The sequence below is a fragment of the Lethenteron reissneri genome, chromosome 50, assembly GCF_015708825.2.
Source record: "Lethenteron reissneri isolate LAM-NWPU_2019-01 chromosome 50, ASM1570882v1, whole genome shotgun sequence".
Lineage (NCBI taxonomy): Eukaryota > Metazoa > Chordata > Hyperoartia > Petromyzontiformes > Petromyzontidae > Lethenteron > Lethenteron reissneri.
The window spans coordinates 8,530,216-8,550,032 of NC_083828.1; the positions used below are offsets into that span (position 1 = coordinate 8,530,216).

Genomic DNA, 19,817 nt, shown 5'->3' on the forward strand with positions numbered 1-19,817 from the left:
AATTTACACAAAGGGGGATGGACGCACGCGCGGCGGCGGCACGCACGGCCGCTATTTTGGAAAAGGGACTCGCTCACGGTCGCCGCGGCGGCCCTCCGAGCGGAAACATCGACATTTAGGAGCGCACAAGTAAACACGCGCGTGCGCAACGAGATAAATAAATTAAACGGAGCGTCGATTTTTCGAGCGGATTTTTTTTTGACTGACGTCGCAGCAGCAGCAGCTTTCTAAAAGTAAAAATAAAAATAATTACGAGTCCGGAACAAAAAATATAAATAAAACCGGGGAAAGGAAAAAAGCACGGAGAGAGAGGCCGGCCAGACAACAACACCGGAGCTCTATCGGAAACGAAACGGCCGCGCGTTCGGTCAGGTCGCAAACTAAAAACCTCGACGCGCAAGTCGAACGACGCTACCCTGAAACGCTGGGGTCAAGACGACGTTTCGGGCGATGGCCCTGGCCCGTAGACACGCTCGTCTCGCCGTGTGCAGAGGTTGATTCTGCTGCTGGTGATGGGGGGGGGGGGGTGGCAGCTGGCGCACGGCACCGAGAAGTCAAAGTGAAGCAGAGGGGAGGGTGGTTTGCTTGTTTTCTGGACAGGCAAAAGCCTTGGGGGGTGGTGTGTGGGAACACCAACCCCCCAACTCCCTGCATTCTAACTCTACCAACTAAATCATTAACCAGATTTTTTTTTCATCTCCATGCTAATCGCTGGGAGTGAGTGAGCGAGCGAGAGTGCGGGAGAGAGCCGTGCATGCGAGGTTCGAATGCACTCCGAGTGAGCCTGTCTGTAGTGAGCCCGTGAGCCTGTCTGTACGTGCGAGCAGTGAGGGGGGGTGCTGAGATGGTACGAGCTGCTGGGTTTCCTGTTTGTGTCCCCATGCTTCGGTGCACGCACGCCACAAACACGGCACGCTCCCAGGCCGCAGCGCGCGTTTAAAATGATCCAGCTGCTGCTGGTCTACGCACTCAGCTGACGCATCAGGAGCGGGTGCGTTGGGAGCGTGCTGGGAGTGCGCGTGCGCGCGTGCGCGTCGGCCTTTATCTGGACTTGACCACCTGAATGCGAGACTGTGGTTGTTTGCTCTGCATCCACATCAGCAGCCGTACGAAAAAGATAGGTGCTCGCTAACAGCACTTGCCCCAAAGGTACGGGGATCTTTGTCTTTTTTTTGCACACGCAATAATGGGGAGCGGTAGTGCGGCGGTCTGCGCGCTGCGCTGCGAACCTGCCTACCCTGGGTTCGATTCCCCCCTCATGGCCACTAACACTGGCTGCGATGATTTGAACTGGTCCTGGGCCTCCCCTAGGTCGACTCGGCTTCAAATGAGTGCCAGGTGCGGTGTGTACGCATCGCCACTGGGGAGACAAAGGCGACCGGGCGTGGTGCTGGCCATCCACCCCTCGTGTGCCGTGCAGGCCTTCATAGGTGCTCGCTAACAGCACTTGCCCCTACAGTCTGTTACAGGCTATACGGGGGATCTGTATCTTTGTTTTTGCAATCGTCACAATGGGCACCTAAATCTAGCCTCTGCCTCCCTCCTTAAGAAAACACGGCCTCCAATTAGTCCATGATGCAGTGCGGTCGGGTGAACATCAGCGCTGAGGAGACAAAGGTGGCCTGGCACACACGGAGCACGCATTACAGTGCATACCTTAATAGGTGCTCGCTAACCGCACAAACAACGAAAGCAATCTAAGGGTGTCATGGCACGTGATCCTTGTATGTTGGTGTGTTGGCTGGGTCATGTAGCCCGCATGCCCAGCCACCGTATGCCTAAACAGCTTTTGTTCAGCTAGATCGAGGGGGCTAAACGGGCGCAGCACGGGCTAGAGAAGAGATGGAGTGATGTGGTACAGGAGGACGTGGAGCTGAGTGGACTTGCCGATGACTGGTACCAGCGGTGTCAAGATCGGCCTCAGTGGAGGAGGCTCGTGAAGGACGCTACTGGGCAGTTGGAGGCAGTCGCCCTCACGCAACAACGGAGGGCGGAGGAGCGACGGTCACAACAACGAGCGTAGCGCCGGGTGGATAAAGCACAGCAAGTTGGTACAGTAGGGGGCACAGGTGGTGCATCAGCCAGTCATCTCGGTCAGTCGACCCGTGGCACCTGGGTCTGCCCCGTGACCTCCTGCCATTGGGCATTCGACACTTCACGTGGCCTCAAGGTGCACATGGCCTGGCACAAGCGTCGTGGTGACGTCACCGCCACTTAGTGGCGAATGGCGGTTGTTGTTGTTGTGTGGGTGCGTGTCTGTGCTTGTTTACGTGTGTACGTGTCTCATAATCTATTGACGTTATGTTTGTATTTATTTGCGTCTGGTCGGCCAACTGGCTTAGATGGCGCATAAACAGAACGGGGGTCAGCAAAGTGTTTTGATCGCCAGTTGAGACGTCTGTTCATCTTCGAAACGCAAGGCAGCCCATGGACACAACCTCCGCGCGGTTCATAAAAATTTGGGAGTCACCTTTTACATCGGCGCGGTGTCTCTCTTCATTAGGGTCTCGGTTCAAGACCCGCCCGTGTACGTCATCGCCGGCGCTCGCTGATGATGATGATGATGGAGGAGGAGATTAATATTTGTGGCTCTATGTGCTTGTGTGTGTGTGTGCCTGTGCGTGTGCGTTGGCATGTTGGCACAAGTCAGCCCATGGCACCTCGGTGGTCTGTGTTCAGTGACCTCCCGTCAGCGCACCTTCCTCACTTCACGCGGCCTCAAAGTGCACCTAGCCTGGCACAAGTGGTGATGTCACTGCCACTCAGTGGCGAACGGCAGTTGTTGTTGTGTGCTTGTGTCGACTCAGCCTTAATTGAGTATCTGGTGCGGTGCACAAACATCGGTCCTGGGGAGACAAAAAGTTGGCCTGGCACGCCACCCTTTCCTGCGGCCGTGCCGAACTTAACAATTGTACAGCGACCCTTGCATCCATCCCACTGCTGAACGAGGGCCTCCGCACACCGTGCATACTTCACCGCTCTGGTAAGTGGGTGGGTGGGCGGCGGCTGCTTATGAACACGGGGGAGCAATGGAGGTACGCGCGCAACAATGGATGTCGCTGCACTGGTGATACGTTCACAGGCACCAGCCTTTACAGGTGCTTGGCGAACAGCACTTGCACCCCCAGAGTCTCTCACGCCGAGTAGGTGGGTGGGGGGCATTCTACGGGTCTCCGAGTATTGCTGCTCATGCTCCCGAGTTCGCCAGCGTGTGCACGTGACTATGGATCCGACCTCCCCATCTCCACATTCCTTGCACACCCCCCCATCCCTCCTCCCCCTCCTCCTCACCCCCCCTGAAGTTTCGGGGGGGAGGGGGGGGTAGAGAATGCCAATACGGAGTTAACAATTCACGAACGAGCCAGGCGAGGCCGGCACGTTCATCCATTTAACTCTCCCGCAAGGGGCCAAATCAACTCGGCTATCGTGCGGCATTGTTGACCAACCACATCATCCTTCCTCGTGGGGCAAGGGGAAAGTGGGGGGGGGGGATAAAATAAGTAAAGGCGCAGCCCTGCAATCGCTCGCTTGTAACACCGCTGGCGGAAGGGATTCATCACCACCACCACCACCCCTTCCCAGAGGTCGCAAACGGGTTTTGATTCCTTACCCGTACCCAACCGCACCAGGGTTGCACGGGTAGGGAACGGGTACCCGTACCCGGCCGAGTACGGGTACCCGTTCCCTACCCGTACTCGTACCCTACCCAAAATGAGTGATAAACGGTGACTCACCAGTGACTCACGGCCTACCCGTACCCGGCCGCACCAGGGTCGCAAACGGGTACCCGTACCCAGCCGGGTACGGGTAGCTGGGTAGCGTATTGGGTAGGGTACGGGTATCGGGTACCTGATTGCGACCTCTGCCCCTTCCACCCTGCCGCCGTCTCTCCTCGCTTAAACCGCTCTTCAAGAAAGAAATACGACAAAAGAAAAGCCCCACTCGTGTTCCCTCCCCATGGGAGAGAGCTCGCGAGCTCCAACCGCAGGGTTCCCACACCCACCGCACCGGCTCCGCTCGGTGCGGAACCACCACCCTCCGTCGTAATGAACGGCACACGGTGTTTACACGCTACAGGGGTAAACAAACAAACCCGCTCACGCGCACGCACACACAGCTGTGGCCACATGCGCGGCGCACACAACCACTTGCACACAACCACTTGCGCACAACCACGCGCACGCAACCACGAGCGTGCAACCACGAGCGCACGCCACCACCGTGCAAATGCGGGAGCCGAGAGGTGTGAACACACAAACAAACGTGCGCGCGAAACAGCGCACACCGGCACACACAAAAGCAAAGGTCCCCCATACTTGTAAATCCATAAGAGACTGTTGGGGCAAGTGCTGTTCGCGAGCGCCTACGAAGGTCAACACGGCACAACAGAGCGGGTGGGTGGAGCGCATCATGCCCGGCCGCCTTTGTCTCCCGAGTTATATTTACAATCCACCTCGGGTACTCGTTTAAGGCCGAATTGTTTTCCGTGAGCGGGTTCGTAGCGCAGTGCGCTAACCACTACGCCGCGGCTCCCCACTTACACACGTACACACGGATAGATGCCCACATACGTACGGGCATGCACACACAGTGCACACGCGCGCACATTGCACCCATAGATATAAAACGCAGGTGTGCAAACATGAACGCGGATACGCACTCACAAACACATGTAAAGACACAACCAAGCTGTGTGTAGCTATACAAAGATCCCCCGTATAACCTTAACAGGCTTTTGGGGCAAGTGTTGTTAGCGAGTAGCACCTATGAAGGCTGGCACGGCACACGTGGGTAACCAGCACCACCCCCTGCTGCCTTTGTCTCCCTAGTGACGATGTTTACCGCACCGTACCAGGTACTGATTTGAGGCTGAGTCAACCTAAGGGGAGGCCGGGAATCGAACTCGGGCCGCCAGGTTCGCAATGCAGTGCGGAAATCATTGCGCAATCACTGAGTCGACCACACAGACACATGCACACAAACAGCAGCACGCACGCACACACACACACATACTGCCATGAACACACAAAAACATAATAATATACACGCAACACACACACATGCACACATCTTCGCAACATCCTCAGGGATTTATATAGGGCAGGTCAGGTGAGGGCGTTACAGGGCTGGGGTCTTTTGTTCACCGGCAGAAACAATGAAATGTCGCAGAGCGATCACTTGAGACTCAGCCAGGGGTCACCGGGGGGGGGGAGGGGGTCCACGCCAACGGCCGTCAAAACTCCCGTTCCTCCGGTGATCGCGTTACGAGAGCGTGTCCATGGGGGGCACGCGAGGTGGGGGGGGGGGGTGACTCGTGGGGAGCGAGACGGAGAATCTCTCTCCGAGCGAGAAGGCAGAGCCACGTGGGAGTGCGTCGTCTTGGTGAGCATCGCAGTTGTTGTTGTTGTTACGCGGCTGACGAACGCCAGGACTTTCGCGCGTGTACGCATGCAGAACCTCTTTCGCACCGCACACAGCCAACCGTGCTGCTAATGGGAGGTGCGAACGTCTCCGTGTTGACGGAGAGCGTTCCCTTCCCCGGCACGGCCGCCACGGCCTCCTCCGTCACCACGGAGACGACCCCCGGCGAGCCAGGACACGTGGCGACCCGGGGTGCACGCTACGATCCGGCGCTCTGGAGGCGAGGGTCGGTGGACCACGCGGAGATTCTCAGAACTCCCAAACCACGCCAGGCTGCGAGTGTGGCCAGGAGGTGGCAGTGAAGCGAACGGATTATTGAATCCATCTGTGCGTAGCCTTGAGCGTTTTTGCCAGGGCTCAATCAAGGAGTGGGGGCTTGGTTTCAGTCACATGCCACCTCCTCTGGCCACGCCCGGCACACCACGTCCAGTATACGTCCCACTATAGCTGTGGCTACCACTCCCAGTGTCAACTCCAGTCTACCAGCGACCCGGAAAGTGGTGTCCCTTCATGCACGGTACACACACACGGTGTGCATACACACACACACGGTGTACACACACACACAGTGTACACACACACAGGGTACACACACAGTGTACACACACACAGTGTACACACACACACACATACAGTATACACACACACACACACAGTATACACACACACACAGTATACACACACAGTGTGCATACACACACACAGTGTGCATACACACACACACACAGTATACACACACAGTGTGCATACACACACACAGTGTGCATACACACACACACAGTGTGCACACACACACAGTGTGCACACACACAGTGTGCACACACACAGTGTGCACACACACACAAAGTGTGCACACACACACACACACAGTGTGCACACACACACACACAGTGTGCACACACACACACAGTGTGCACACACACACACACAGTGTGCACACACACACACACGGTGTGCACACACACACACAGTGTGCACACACACACACAGTGTGCACACACACACACAGTGTGCACACACACACACAGTACACACACAGTGTACACACACAGTGTACACACACACAGTGTGCACACACACACACGGTGTACACACACACAGTGTCCACACACACACACACACAATGTGCACACATACACGGTGTGTGTACACATACACAGGATGTAAACACACACACACGATATGTACACACACACACTATGTACACACACAATGTAAACACACACGCACACGATATGCACGCACGCACGCAGCGCGCACAGCGGGCTACTCACTCGGATCGGGAGTGGAGTCGGAATTCTCTGGGAAGCTCTCACCGAGATCAGGGCAGGAGACGCTGCGGCGTGTCCGGCCGTCCGTGTACACCTGTGCCACGGGCAGACGGACAGGTAAGCAGACAGCTCGACAACACAGACACACAGCAGTACGAGCAATCGGGGCGAGGCAAATAGACGGTAAAGAGGGGGAGTGAGGGTTACGTGCGTTTGGTCATCAACCCACTTCGCTCGCTCGCCCAACGCCCGCCTGCCCACCCACTCGACCGCTCGCTCACTTCCTTACTCGCCCGCTCACCTCTCCTACTTGCCCAACCATCCACTCACTCACGCGGTCACACCCACGCGTCCACATGTTCGCCTGCCGGCTCACCTTGTCACATGCCAGCCAACCAACTCTCATGCTCACCCCCCCCGCCCGCTCGCCCACTCATTCATCCACCCGCTGACATCTTCCCCTATCCCCCACCCCACCCCCGAGTCGCTACCATCCAGCACTCCCCCTCTCCCCCCCTTCTCCACTCGTGCAGCCCGGCCTCGGAGCGGACGGTCGTCGCCTCTGCCACTGCAGGCCGCCGTCACCGCCACGCAGGGGCAGTGCTGCCCATGCGTGGTGAGTGCTGCAAGCCACCGTCACCGCCACACAGGGGCAGTGCTGCCCCTGCGTGGTGAGTGCGCGCGCTGGCGTCACCGCCACGCAGGGGCAGTGCTGCCCATGCGTGGTGAGTGCGCGCTGGCATCACCGCCACGCAGGGGCAGTGCTGCCCATGCGTGGTGAGTGCTGCAAGCCACCGTCACCGCCACGCAGGGGCAGTGCTGCCCATGCGTGGTGAGTGCTGCAGGCCGCCGTCACCGCCACACAGGGGCAGTGCTGCCCATGCGTGGTGAGTGCTGCAAGCCACCGTCACCGCCACGCAAGGGCAGTGCTGCCCATGCGTGGTGAGTGCTGCAGGCCGCCGTCACCGCCACGCAGGGGCAGTGCTGCCCATGCGTGGTGAGTGCGCGCGCTGGCGTCACCGCTCGCCAACAGCTGAGGGGCCTGCAGCCCCACTCGGCTTTGTCATTCATCGCTCCAGTTGAAGCAATGGGACAAGTTTCTTAAATGCCCCCCCCCCCCAATTGCTTCTGTCCACCCAGCAGCAAACATCGGTTCACCACCACCACAGTGAGTCCGTCGGCAGGTCGCGTGCGGTGGGGTAAAGCGAGGGGACTCCCAGCAATTCCAAAAGTCTGGCAAGCGTGGAAGAGTAGGCCAAATAACCTCTAGAGGGGCTCTCTGGCGCTCTCTGGAAATCCCTCTAGAGGGGCTCTCTGGAGCTCCCTCCAGTGGAGGCTCCTTCCGCTAGCGGCGGCCCAAGCAAGCAATTGCACGGCCGCTCCTTTACCCTTCCGAGCTCAAAAAGTCAACATATCAATGAGCGCCCTGTTAGACACGGATATCGAATTCATTAGCTGCCACACAATGGAGGAGATATAGAATAATGAGGTGGAGAGGGGGGTACATTGGAAATGCAACGCCTGCCTTGTGTGCGCAACACCTGTGTGAACAGAAAAATATTTACCCAGCGCCCGAGAAATTGTTATTGGATGAGGTAAGAGCGGAGAGCGCAATGACCGAGAGGCATAAACACAAGCAAGCGCATCTTTGTGTTCACGCTTCCCTTTTAAGTCCCTCGCACAAGCTGCACCCACGATGCACTACGTATGTTGAACTTCTTTCGCACCGTACGTAGCTGACCTTGCTAAATCGGAGGTGCGGTGTATGTATGTTGAATATCTATCGCACTGTACGTAGCCAACCGTACTAATCGGAGGTGCGATCACCACCTGGAGATTATGGCCAGATCTGCATCGGAGGCATGGCTCCGTCTCCATGAGCGGACCGCCACCGGTTCACCGGGGAAACATCGCCGAGCCCCAAGGTCTACTTTCCAGGAGAGTGTCCGGTTTTCTATCTTTCCACGGACTCATCACGGCCACGTCAGAGCGAACGCGTGTATGTGGAACTTCTGTTGGCACCGTACGTAGACAACCGTGGTCACCGGAGGCGCGGGGCGGGGGAAGGACAAGGCGAGCAACCGGCGATTAACTCGGAGCCATCGGCCATCGCTCGGGAAGCCCTCTCCCTCCCCCGGGGCTTCGCAGCGACGAGGTTGATGGTCCCAGAATCGGCCAACAACAACAACAACGCCGTCGCAAAGGAAAATCTCTTGGAGCGGACAAAATTACAGAGCGGTTGGGTCTGCCACTTTGGCTCACGGTTCCCATCCCTTGGGGTTTATTCGGAGTGCCAGTGGGGAGGAAAGTAAAAAGTGGGATAGGAACCTTGTACTATAATCTCAGGGAAAACCAGTTTGCTAGCCTGCTCAAAGTGGAACGAATGAATGAGTGTACATGGGGTAGGATATAAACACACAGGGCCCACACGGGTGAACAGATAGCAGCCGCTGTATTTATAGTGTGAGCTATGCGGGGGAAATCCAGATTGCTGTGAAAGATGAACTCAATCTCCTCAAATAGATCTATCTACACCAGGCAGGGCTAGCAGGAAGGCGACTATGATATTGGACGGGACTGTTTCCGATCCTGTGTAGAGTAGAGTTATCTGATGAAGTCACTGATTGCTCTCCTCATTACCGGTGTCGTGGTAACACTTGAGCTTCATGGCAAGAGAGGTCTCTTCTTTCTGTGTGGAGTTCGTATTTTCTCCCCCCCCCCCCACCCTGTCCTGGAAGGGTTTTCTCCGGGTTCACCGGTCTCCTCCCATCGCCAATGTGAACCAACACACAATGCTACGCGCTTTCGGCCAAAACATCCCAACAGCTGAAAAATTACTAAACTGTCATAACACTTAACAGCAGCACCCCTTTCTCTCCCATCACCCACCTATCCTAGCACTCATTTATTCTAGCACCCATCTCTCCCCATCGCCCATCTCTCTCATCACCCATCACCCACCTCTCCATCACCTACCTCTCCCATCACCCATCTCTCCCATCACCCATCTCTCTCCATCACCCATCACCCCTTCGCACCCAGCACTCCCACAACCCTTCGCACCCAGCACCCATCAGCCTCCGCAGCTGCCCCATTGATCCGTGGGAGCCAGAATGCACTTGTTGATTGAAGAGCAACGATCAATAGAGCATTACTTGGTAAAAAGGCATGTTCACACACACACACACTCAAACACATACATACACACACACACACTTACATCCACAAAGACAAATATCCCCATGAGGCTGAATAGACTGTTGGGGCAAGTGCTTTTAGCGAGCACCTATGAAGGTCAGGATGGCATAAGAGGGGGTAGGTGGCCAGAACCACAACCGACTGCCTTTGTCTCCACAGCGACGTTTACACACCGCACCAGGTACTAATTTGAGGCTGAGTCGACCTAGGGGAGCGCCCAGGACCGGTTCAGATAATCGTCACCGATCTCGGCCGTGAGCCGGGAATGGAACTGGGGCCGCCGGGTTCGTAGCGCAGCGGGCTGCTAACCGCGACGCCACCGCTCCCCTTACACACACAACAACAACAACAACCGCCATTCGCCACTAAGTGGCGGTGACGTCACCACGACGCTTGTGCCAGGCCAAGTGCACCTTGAGGCCACGTGAAGTGTCGAACGCCCGCTGGCAGGAGGTCACGGGGCAGACCCAGGTGCCACGGGTCGACTGACCGAGATGATCGAGATGACTGGCTGATGCACCACCTGTGCCCCCTTCTGTGCCAACTTGCTGTGCTTTAGCCACCCGGCGCTCCGCTCACGCTCACACACACTCACACTTGCCGCTCCCCAGGCCCCAGGTAATGAATCGGAAGGAAACTGGACAGTGGGACACAGAGGGCCATGCCAACCATGCCATGCCACTGCTCCTACCCCCGTTTTGTTTAACCGTCGGTCGTAAATCACCCCCCACCACCCCACACACACAGCACCCATCCCACCTCTCCTTCCAGCCTGTGTTTGCATGGAGTAATTAAGAAAGAAAAACCACACGAAGATAAAGATTCCCCCATCAGGCCTGAACACACTGTATGGGGGAGCAAGTGCTGTTAGCGAGCAGCACCTATGAAGGCCGGCACGGCACACGAGTGTGGTGGGGTGAGGTGGCCAGCGCGCTAACCACTTCACCACCGCTCCCCCACACGGGCGAACACGCGCACATTCTAAGGCTGGCATGGCACAGAATGGCTGTGACCACCACGCACACCGCCGGCCGCCTTTGTCTCCCCAGCGGCCGATGTTTGCACTTCGTAACCAGGAACTCGCCGCACGCGTACGCATGGCGTGTTGACATAAAACAGGGCCCCGATACGAGGGTGACAATGGTTTGCTGCCCGTTTTACTTGCCCCAACAAACTCGGCGCGACCTTCAAATATATTCAACGCATGGAAACGTTCTAAAGACTGCAGTAGTAGCACACACACACACATTGTTTTGTTAAGGCACGGATAGGAAAATGAAAATACCAGTTTGTGCCATCCATCGTGAGATGGACTGGCTGATTATGATTCTTTTTGTAGGACATGGTCATGGGTTTCGGAGCCAAACTAAGGCAAGAACGAATACGGAACGTGTACTGTATTGCAAAGAAACTCTTCTACTTACGAACAAGTTAGGTTACAGAGGTCTGTCCGTAAGTCGATTTGTTCATAAGTAGGTCTCGGCAAGGTAAGGTAAAAGATAAAAACGAGCCTACCTTTACCCGACCTTGTACCCTTACCCCATGCAAATGACCCGATTACAGGGTAATTACTGGGGTACTACTACACATGAACAAGGTTTATAACAGGTAAATGCTAGGTAGAGTGTTTTATTCATATAGAATACTCTCGATTACTCCAATTTTAAATGGAGGCCACGGACTGCGACACGGAGCTTTTAGCGAGCGGTAAACAGGGTATTTACCGGGTAACACTTCGCGCTACCTTTACCCGACCCTTTACCCTACCCCTTGGCATGTCGACACCTTTACCCTTTTACCCGATAAAAAGGGTAAATTACCAGACCTTGCCGAGGCCTATTCATAAGTCCAACTTTACTCCTGTCGATTCGAAACATGTGGTACGGCGTGTAAACTCAACACGATGAATGGCTTTAAAAGTTGTATAATCTACTGTAGATGTAGATGCAGCTGGTTCATGTTCTGGAGATGTAGATGTCACCTTACCGCCATCTATTGCGCGGCGGTTGAACTTACGACTGTCGGTCTGAATAGGCAACTGGACATACGGACAAGGTTTGTTCGTATCTCTGAATGTTTGTAAGTAGTAGAGTCCCTATACACAGATCATACATAGTTCCCATTATACATCAGCACGCCGCACGTGCACACACACAATTAGATGTATACAACATACACACACATTAAATGTATACAAAAAAGACAAAGATCCCCCGTGTAGGCTTAACAGACTATAGGAGCAAGTGCTGTTAGCGAGCACCTACGAAGGCCGACACGGCACATGAGGGGGTGGGTGGCCAGCACCACGCCCGGCCGCCTTTGTCTCCCCAGTTGCGACGTTTACACACTGCACCAGGTACTCATTTGAGGCTGAGTCGACCGAGGGGAGGCCCAGGACCGATTTAGATAATCGTCACCAATCTTGGCCGTGAGCCGGGAATCGAACTCGAGTCGCCGGGTTCGTAGTGCAGCGCGCTAACTGCTACCCCACCGCTCCCCACACACACACATTACATGTACACAACACACACACATTACATGTACACAACACACAACAACAACATTATCACACACAATGCACAGCCCCGTGTCAAACCACGACTCAGGGACTGCCAGTATCGTTGCATCCATAACTCCACCTCCGCCACTCAGCGCGGGTTGATGAAGAGGACCCACGAGACCAGTTGAGACTAAACGCGCACCACTGGTGTCAGCCTTGACCCGGGACTCCAATTCCAGGTCACAAAACCATCGCGCTAACCACGGCACCACCGCTCCACACACCTCCTCCTCCCATCCCCAGCCCCCCACAATTACACGGAATATAACGACAATGGAAACACACACAAGGCACACGCAACCCCCTCCAAACAACACCCGTCATTTGCCACTGGGTGACGGTGAAGTCACCGCGGCGCCTGTGCCAGGCTAGGTGCACTTTGAGGCCACGTGAAGTGTCAAAGGCTCGCTGACAGGAGGTCTCGGGATAGACCCGGCAGGTGCCATGGGATGGCTGATTGAGATGACCGGTAGATGCACCACCAGCCGTACCCCCCTACGGTGCCAATCAACACCCATACACACACAGTACATGCATACAACACGCGTGCACAGTTCAATTACAACATTACAAATCGTGCAGAAGAAACAAACGCGTCGATCTACAGCTGCACGAGTGGCCTTCCCTACGCGGCGAGAGTTATTTGACCATACTTCCCCACGCCGGTCAGTGCGGGTTGGCGGTTTGGGCCAAAACATACGCGGTCGAATTCGGCACGATGACAATCGACTTGGTTACAGCAAACACACATAGGATGAATAGCAATAACACTTTAAAAACAATGTGGATACGCATGAGAAAGGACAAAGATTTCCCCTCCCTCGCCGCCCGTGTAGCCTGTGCACTGTTGTTAGGCCAAGGGTGATTAGCAAGCACCTATTAAGGCTGGAAGAGGAGGCGAGGTGGCACGGTGCGTGGTGCAGGAGGCATCTGGCCTTGTCTCTCCCGTCACTCATGTCTTTGCGCACTGCACCAGGCGCTCATGTCAGGCTGAGTCAACCTACAGGGGCAGGTACATGATCGGTGTCGGATATTCACCGGTGACGTGTTGCCGTGGCAGGGAATTTAACTCGGTATGTTGGGCTTAAAGAGCAGTGCATTATAGCATGTGTGTGTGTACACTCTAGATGTCAGCCCATATGGTTTACTCCGTATTCTTGTACAGGGAGATTGAGTTTTCAGGTCCATACGGTTACAAAATGGGCAAAAAAAGCATTTTTTGTAATCTATTTGTTTGTGTTTCTCTCCATGAGATGACACTTTGCAGGATGAACGTTGAGATTGATAAGGGACACGGGGTGACCAATACGGTCTGAATTGTTCTGTAATAATAATGTAGTGGCACTGATAAGGGTTTGTTGACACACACACACTACTACAACGTGTACTACAACACACACGTTCACTGCACCGTACTTTATTTATTAAACCCCCGATTCCCTACTAAACGTGAACATCACGGTACGAGTACTCGTCTCGTGGTTTACTTTACAGCAACCTGAGCCAGCGGTGGAAATGCCACGTTACCATGGCAGGGGCTTGTCTAACCACAAGACAGCCAACCGTTGACTTCCCCAGAATGCGGTACTTATTTTATCGACCCCAGAGGGGAGTGATGGGCTGGGTCAACCCCCCACAACCGGGATTAGAACAGGCATTTGTCTTCAAATCGCTCACTCTTGCTTCTAACTTGAACCACACCATTCAAACGCATTACAGTACATTCAAATTGTGACAACAAAGACGAAGATCCCCCGTGTAGCCTGCAACAGACTGTAGGGGCAAGTGCTGTTAGCGAGCAGCACCAACGAAGTCCGGCACGACACACGAAGGGGGTGGGGTGACCAGCACCACGCCCGGCCGCCTTTGTCTCCCCAGCGGCGATGTTTACGCACTGCTACACCAGGTACTCATTCGAGGCCGAGTCGACCTAGGGGAGGCCCAGGACCGGTTCAAATAATCCGCCAGCGGTGTTGGCCGTGGTCTCTGCCGGGCTCGTAGCTGCTGCACACAACAACCGGCACCACTGCAAACCGCGCACAAGCCGACGATGACAACTCCCACCCAACTCACCATGATGATTGTCTCCGTGGCCACCTGCGTGATTGTGTGTGTGTTTGTTTGTCACGGCACGAGAAGGATGACCGTCGAGCGAGACGACGACGCGCCGCGCTCCGTGCGCAGAGGGTTCCCATGTGGACGACGGCGACGTTGAGCGAGCGAGCGAAGCAAGCGTCGAGAGCGGCGGGGGAAGAAGGGAAGAAGGGAAACTTGCGAGCGGCAGACAGCAGCGGAGTAGTGGCGTGCACGAGGGGGGAGGGGAAGGAGGAGTAGGCGGAGACTGTGGGCGTGGTTTAGCAGTGGCGGTGGGCGGAGTTTGCATAATTATCCCCATCCATCATCCCCATCCATCATCCTTCCATCATCCTTCAATCCATCATCCATCCATCATCCCCATCCATCATCCTTCCATCCATCATCCCCATCCATCATCCCCATCCATCATCCTTCCATCCATCATCCATCCATCATCCCCATCCATCATCCTTCCATCCATCATCCATCCATCATCCCCATCCATCATCCATCCATCATCCCCATCCATCATCCCCATCCATCATCCATCCATCATCCCCATCCATCATCCTTCCATCCATCATCCATCCATCATCCCCATCCATCATCCATCCATCATCCCCATCCATCATCCCCATCCATCATCCTTCCATCCATCATCCATCCATCATCCCCATCAATCATGCCCATCCATCATGCCCATCCATCATCCTTCCATCCATCATCCCCATCCATCATCCTTCCATCCATCATCCATCCATCATCCCCATCAATCATGCCCATCCATCATCCCCATCCATCATCCTTCCATCCATCATCCCCATCCATCATCCCCATCCATCATCTTTCCATCCATCATCCATCCATCATCCCCATCCATCATGCCCATCCATCATGCCCATCCATCATCCCCATCCATCATCCGTGAAAGTTCTTAAGTGAATATTGTAGACATGTCAGCTCCTTATCAGTGCCCCTAACTTATTATTACAGACCACTATGAGACCTCTCCTTTACCAGTGGCAAAATGTAGTAATAGTTTTTTACCCTTTCAACTGGTACAAAAACTGACACCTTTATACAAGGCATCATCTTCTTGGTTCTTTCGGTAAAGTCACGTAGAAAGGAAATAATAAAATAATAATAAAACTCATGTTTGCAATAACCACAACACAAGCAGTCAAAATTTGTTTGCATTTTGACTGCTTGTGTTGTGGTTATTGCAAACATGATGCCTTGTATAAAGGTGTCAGTTTTTGTACCAGTTGAAAGGGTAAAAACCTATTACTATATTACAGACCAATTCAGACTGTACTGGTCACCCCGCGCCCTTTACAAATCTCAACGCTCGTCCTACAAAGTGCCATCACAAGAGAGAAACACAAACAAATAGACAAAAAATTATGTTGTTGTTTTTGCCCGCATTGAAACGGCTGTATGCCGTATGGACCTGAAAACTCAATTTCCCTGCACAAGAATAACGGGTAAACCGTGTGGGTTGATATCTATGATACTGTACACATTAAAATAAGTTAAACGTCGATTTCACGCTCAAACGAGATGCGAATGCATTTGTGCTCAGCTCCAATTCACACGGTGATGGGAATTCCACGCTCATTTCTGTAAACATGCTATCTAGATTCCTAACTACATACCTCCCTACCTGCCCACTTACACACATGCCTTCCTACCTACCTGCCTGCCTGCGTCATTCATGTCGCGTTTGACCATACTTCACCACGCTGGCGAGGACCGTGACGGCAGGACTCAAACTCGTGTCGTCAGTTTCACGGCACAGGGCGCTAACCACTGCGCCACCACTCCCCACCCCAATACACGCGTGTTCCGAGTGAACGCAAATGCGCTTCTTAACAACCCCACTCGTAAGAGTGTAAATACGTGCAGTCAAATATTTGACACTTTATAGAGACGACAGCTCAAATAAACGAAAGCACGAAAGGGTAACTGCGATTGGCCAAGCATCTCCCCAGTGCTGAACACTCAAGTGGGGTTAGACTCGATTCGGCAGAACTCCTGCTGAGTCTCAAGACTCGGTGAGGCTCTCCCGGTTAAAAACAACCCAAGTGGAATAGTAATGATAATATAAATAAATAAGCATCACGGAAATACTGAAGTGGGTATCAAACCGGTAATTCTAAAAGTCTGGAACTGGTTGAGGTCGGAAGCATGGCAGCGTGACCTCTCCAAACGTTGGAATGACGACCACTACTGTACAGTGCTGAATTATATTCTTGGTTCTTTCGGTAAAGTCACGTAGAAGGGAAATAATAAAATAATAAAAATAGAACAATTACATTCTCACGACGTTTCGATTGCAACACAAGCAATCGTCATCAGGTGTGAAAACCACAGCAAGAACATTTTGAAAGAAGTGGCGGTGGTTTTCACACCTGATGATGATTGCTTGTGTTGCAATCGAAACGTCGTGAGAATTTTATTGTTTGATCTTTATTATTTTATTATTTCCCTTCTACGTGACTTTACCGAAAGAATCAAGGATATGAATCCCTGCAGTCACGAAAGCTTTAAATCGAAAAGTGCTGAATTACCTTCATCATCATCGTTATTATCGTCACGGCTGAACACGTTCGATTGCTGTCCACGTGGCAGCTTTGGAGTCCACGCACAGATTTGATGCGGCGGTGATTTTGTTTGCTGAAATCGGTGACGAAATTCGCGTGTTTTTCTTTTCTTTTAGACGATACAAGATCGACAGAGTTCACCGATCGTCCCGAGCCGATTAATATTGGACTCGAAAAAATCGCGAGCGTCCATTGTGGAGATCATTAAATAACAAAGTGCATCGTCAATCAACGTCTTCTTCACGTATCCGCCTCTCCGCATTAAAACGAAGATTAAATAAACCCCAAATGTCGAAAGCCCGGGTCGAAAGTGTCGATCATCTTCAGTCAACGCTGGCCAACGTCACGCTACCCGGCACGGCCGTTTGTGCCGGCTGATGGAATAAATACGAAATACCGCTGTTATTGTTTTACGTGGAGAGACGTTGCCCCCGTGTTTATTGTGAGATATAGCCGGGGTGCAGGGGGTTTAAAACTTCGCACCCCTCACAGCAATATTCATCACTTGGAGGCGGGGTGAGGGGGTATTTACAGAACCTTTTACTGGTAGGAACCTCCTGGTTACACCAGCCCACAGGGGATTATTGTGTCCGTCGTGCAGGGAGGGGCTGGGTGGGGAGGGAGGGGCTGGGTGGGGAGGGGAGGGTGGGAAGGGGCTGGGTGGGGAGGGTGGGGAGGGGCTGGGTGGGGAGGGTGGGGAGGGGCTGGGTGGGGAGGGTGGGGAGGGGCTGGGTGGGGCTGGGTGGGGGGTGGGAGCGGTGGGGCTGGGTGGGGAGGGGCTGGTCACCCCGTGGTGCCCTTATAAAACTCAACGTTTAACCTACTCACGCCGGCTTGTGCCTGCCCCTACAGTCGGGCATATTTGCGGAATACACCACGCCGCCGTTGACCCTGGCCATCGACCGAGCAATCCAACGTTCCTACCAGCTCCCTCCGCAGGAATGTGTTTGCCAGTATCAAAGTATGAAAAATAGGAATAGGATTTACCCGTTCTGGCAATAAAACAGGAGGTGTTCAGATGTTCTAACAGCAAATAGATACCAAAACACGCAAACAAAAGTGCAAACAATTTATCAGAGCATGTTTGTTTGCACGTTTTTGCCACATGTACGTGTTTTTAACGCAGACTTGATTCCTTGCAAAAGGTTTATAGTTTGGTGTTTGGACATCGTAACACCTGTTTTATTGCCAAAAATGGTAAAAACCTATTCCTAATTTTTCATAATTTTGGATACTGCAAAAAAAGGTCCCATAGATATAATTGCTTGACCCAATGATTGTCTTCGTGCTGCTCGCCTTTTGGCGTTCTTCTCTGGTCGAACACTGCTGGTGAGACGAGGCCATAAAGAAGGCTGTCTCCCGTGCAGGCCAATCAGTTTAAAAAACAACGCAAATATCATTAACAGAGCCTTTTTGTTTGCATGTTTTGCCAAAAGTATGTGCGGTAAATGCAGACTTAATTCCTTGAAAAAGGTTGTTGTTTGAACATCTAAACACAACGCCTGTTTTATTGCCAGAAAGGGTCAAACCTATTCTTATGTTTCATACCAGAGAACGTGGGGGGGGGGGGGGGGATGTTGACTCCACGTTTGACTGCGCGTGGCCTCCGCACACGAAGACGAAGACTCCAACTAACACTCCCACACGCTGTCGTCGTTGGCTCGACTCACGACTGTGACTGACACAGAACACACTGGCTACACCGGCTACACGAAACGGCACCTACATCTCCCCCCCATCCACGTGTTCAATTCAGTGGGTGCAGTAAATCGGCAACTTTGGCACCGTCGTCGTTAGAAGAGACTTGGCTGTTCTCTCCAAAACCGAGAAAAGGACATCGCGTGAAAAGCATTTGTCAAAATTAAAAGTATTTCTTAACACATCCCATCAGCCGCACACACAGCATTTCTTTCCGCATCGTTTCAGCAGCGTTGATTCGCGACGAGCACAACTGTGGAACGGTTTTGACACGACAGCGTCCCATCAGCAGTCCGGCTTGCTTGAGCCAATGCTGGTGAATTGCCGATGTTACACGCAACGACCCTTTTACGACAATGGGGGTCCTTTCCTAGTTTGACAACAACTCATTGAAGGTGAGGACCAAAGACTGGTTCGGATTTCACTCCACACACAAAGAAATGGCACATATGCAAAACTACTCCCCGTGCATAAAACACAATGACACAGATCACCCGTATAGCCTTAAAAGGTTGGGGACAGTGTCGTTAACGAGCTCCTCCCATTAAGGCTGGCACGGGGCACGAGGAGGGAGGGGTGGGTGACCAGCAGCCCCCCTCGGCCGCCTTTGTCTCCCCAGTTTGCACATCGCACCTCGGTGAACATCGATAAATAATTGCTTTTGTGCCCAGTCGAACCGGGTAAACCACCCACATTCCGCCGCCACTCTCACTTCCACGTTCACACCTCGCCACACGTGGGAGAGAGACGCAGATGGTACAACAAACAAACACAAACGTTGGCAGTGCACAATGACTTTGAAAGAACTTCCTCCCAAAAGAGAAAATGTTTCACTTCTGAAAATAACAAATTATCTGGCAGCCGTGATGGGCGGCACGAGTGAACGTGACTTTGATTCCACGTGGCGCGGAGGAGCGGTGACACACGGAGCGGGGGGGGGAGAATGAGAAGTCAACCTCCCCGTGACATTCGGTAGAAGGTTAAGGCAAA

General features: G+C 53.5%; 1 protein-coding gene across 1 annotated transcript in view; it reads right to left on the minus strand.

The window, feature by feature from the left end:
• Nucleotides 1-19,817, minus strand: part of LOC133355122 (A-kinase anchor protein 13-like) — a 141,463-nt gene that overhangs the window by 72,948 nt on the left and 48,698 nt on the right. The window contains exon 4 of the mRNA XM_061572433.1: nucleotides 6,738-6,786. Within this exon, the coding sequence (XP_061428417.1) occupies nucleotides 6,738-6,786 (49 nt within the window). The remainder of the gene's footprint in view (nucleotides 1-6,737; nucleotides 6,787-19,817) is intronic.